This window comes from Penaeus japonicus, unplaced genomic scaffold, assembly GCF_977035675.1.
Source record: "Penaeus japonicus unplaced genomic scaffold, GWHDUDI00000001_assembly GWHDUDI00000021, whole genome shotgun sequence".
NCBI lineage: Eukaryota > Metazoa > Arthropoda > Malacostraca > Decapoda > Penaeidae > Penaeus > Penaeus japonicus.
This window is the reverse complement of record NW_028234423.1, coordinates 10,206,571-10,209,070: the sequence shown is the minus strand read 5'-3', so window position 1 is coordinate 10,209,070 and position 2,500 is coordinate 10,206,571. Positions and strand designations below refer to the sequence as shown.

Here is a 2,500-nt window from a genome sequence, read left to right as displayed (position 1 = left end):
TCCTCCTCCTCCTCCTCCTCCTCCTTCTTGTTTTGCTTTCTTTTTTTCTAGTAACTTTGAAGCATGGTTTTGTTTAGATGTCAGATATTTTTTCAAATAACTTTATCACTTAATTAATAGAAGCTAATCATTCTCTTTATGTTTTGTATGTAGAAATCTTTAATCTTTTATTTCTTAGAAAGTAGTTCACATAAATATTTTTCTAGTTGATTTATATTTTCACATTTATTTCTAACTACAAAAAAAGTAGAGTACCATAGTTAATACTGCCTTCTGAAGTAGTCCTTTTAGTTTGCATGAAACACCTGATTGAGCCACCTATTCTCTCATATGCTCTCTTTTTTTCCTATTTTTTTTTTGCATATATATGATTTATAAAGACTGCATGACCATTTAACCCTTTCCATCAGCACTATGAAATCGTCAACTCCCCAACGCAGATCCTGACGGAGACCATTTACACCACGCTCATGAGGGACCACAATGGCCTGGGCTTCAGTATAGCTGGGGGACGAGGAGCGGCTCAGTTCAAGGACGGATCCGATGTACGTATGGCAGACTTGTGTGTTGACCTGATGACTACTCCTTTAGATTTTCTAGCTTACTCTCTCTTGCAGTTTATTGGGGGTGGGGAGTGGGGGGGTAGTTTTTTCCAGATTTTGGTCATCACTACTACTGCTTGAATCATTTAGCTCACCTGATTTTTAAAGATATTCATCATTGTTTAATGTACATAGCAGCAACATCATGATATGTTTTAATTTTCAGTTATTTTGTTAACTGGTATGCAATTATAAAGTAAAGAAGAAGATATTTATTTATTTATCTAGTTTTATCCATTTATTTATTTATTCATATTATAAGCATATGTGTTATTTATGTTTGGAAAAGAAAAGCTACAAGATATTCTCCATTAAATCAGTAGCATATATAATGTCTTGATTTACTGCCATTTTTTGTGATAAAAAAGTAAAGAAAAAAATAGCTTGGTGGGCTGGAACCTGTCAGGGCTTTCCTTTAGTTTTGATTTGATTTAATTTCCATTTTGTAAATAGAGACCAACTTCTTGAAATGTCAAAGGGCTATATATATAGGTATAAGGGTAATGAAGGAAAAGCATTCCACTTTTGTCTTTCTTTACAGGCTATATATATATCCAGAATAACAGAGGGTGGAGCTGCAGCCAAAGATGGAAAGTTATTGGTTGGGGATAGAGTTATATCCGTAAGTATTTCCTTTTTACATGTTCTCAGGGATTTGTATGTACATTTTCTGCATTTATGCTGAAAAGAGTGTGGGCTGATATTGTAAAATGTTTTTTGATATTTGCCTTGAAATAGCTGAAGCTCAAGTTGATCAATAAATTGATTTTCTCATCTTTCAGATTAACGGTGTTGATCTGGATGGAGCTCGTCATGATCAGGCAGTTTCCATGTTAACAGGCCTTGAAAGATTTGTACGTTTGGTTGTGCACCGTGAAACTCTTGTTCCTACTGGTCAAGGGAACAATAACAATAACAACAACACTAAAGCATCCCCACGTGTATTTGGGGCTCCTCGCCCGTACACAGGCCTGTACAGTGCTGGTTCCTATATGGCTAACAGGCCAAGCTATACAGGGTATAGACGTGCTCAGCCAGGTGGCCGGATATCAGGATCAAGTTTACCAGATACAAATCACAGCACCACAGGGAGTCCTGCTGCATCCCCATCTATAGCAACCAAGCAGCCACAACAGACAGGTGGAGGAGTCAACACGTCCACTGCACCCAGCAACACCGCAGAAAGCTTCCCTACTGGTACCACCCAGGTAGCCAGCAACAGACCTCTCACTAATGATGATTTTCAGGCTATGATCCCACAGCACTTCCTCCAGGGGAGGGCGCGGGAGGAAACTGCTCCCGGTGTGCATGTGACTGTCAACTTGCCAACAGAGGATACTCCTATGGGGATGGCTTTCCCTCCACCCCCTACCAAGTTAGGGAAAATTACCGAGAGTATCACCAAATCCACCCTGACTGAGACGGTGTTAACACGGATCACTGACAACGAGTTAGCATCAGTGCCACTGGTGGTTGAGGTAAGGTGGGCCTGACTTGAGAATAACACACTAACATATGGGAGAGGACTTGGCTAACTTTGGTCCCACTTGCTTATGACATCTTCAAACCTGCCATGCTTTAGAGGGTTTTCCAAAGTATAAATGCACAATATTGAATTTTCCTTGTCTGTTATTCACAAACTTAGTCCTCATATTTTTCATGACTGTGATTCATAGTGTCTTTTTTCTTACCTTCAACTTTTTTCCTTTTTTTTAATAAATATTTTCTTTTTGTAAGAAAATAGTTTGAAACTATCAGGATATCAGTTTATCTCAAAAAGTGAAGTGAGAAAGCAAGACACAGTGGTCACAAATCTAACTTTCTTTCACTGCACTGGGTAATTTGGTCTAAATTATGTAGCACTTAGTTATATGTAGCACACTTGTCCTCTCCCGTTC

The 2,500-nt window shown here is 38.7% G+C and overlaps 1 protein-coding gene across 50 annotated transcripts in view; it reads left to right on the top strand.

The window, feature by feature from the left end:
- Positions 1–2,500, top strand: part of LOC122255487 (scribble planar cell polarity protein) — a 247,701-nt gene that overhangs the window by 193,875 nt on the left and 51,326 nt on the right. For 15 of the 50 annotated variants that reach the window (XM_086548695.1, XM_086548712.1, XM_086548670.1 and 12 more), the window contains 3 exons: positions 411–545; positions 1,144–1,224; positions 1,385–2,080. In XM_086548695.1, coding sequence (XP_086404821.1) covers positions 411–545; positions 1,144–1,224; positions 1,385–2,080 — 912 coding nt within the window. The remainder of the gene's footprint in view (positions 1–410; positions 546–1,143; positions 1,225–1,384; positions 2,081–2,500) is intronic. The other 35 variants (XM_086548694.1, XM_086548713.1, XM_086548707.1 and 32 more) reach the window with 3 other exon arrangements.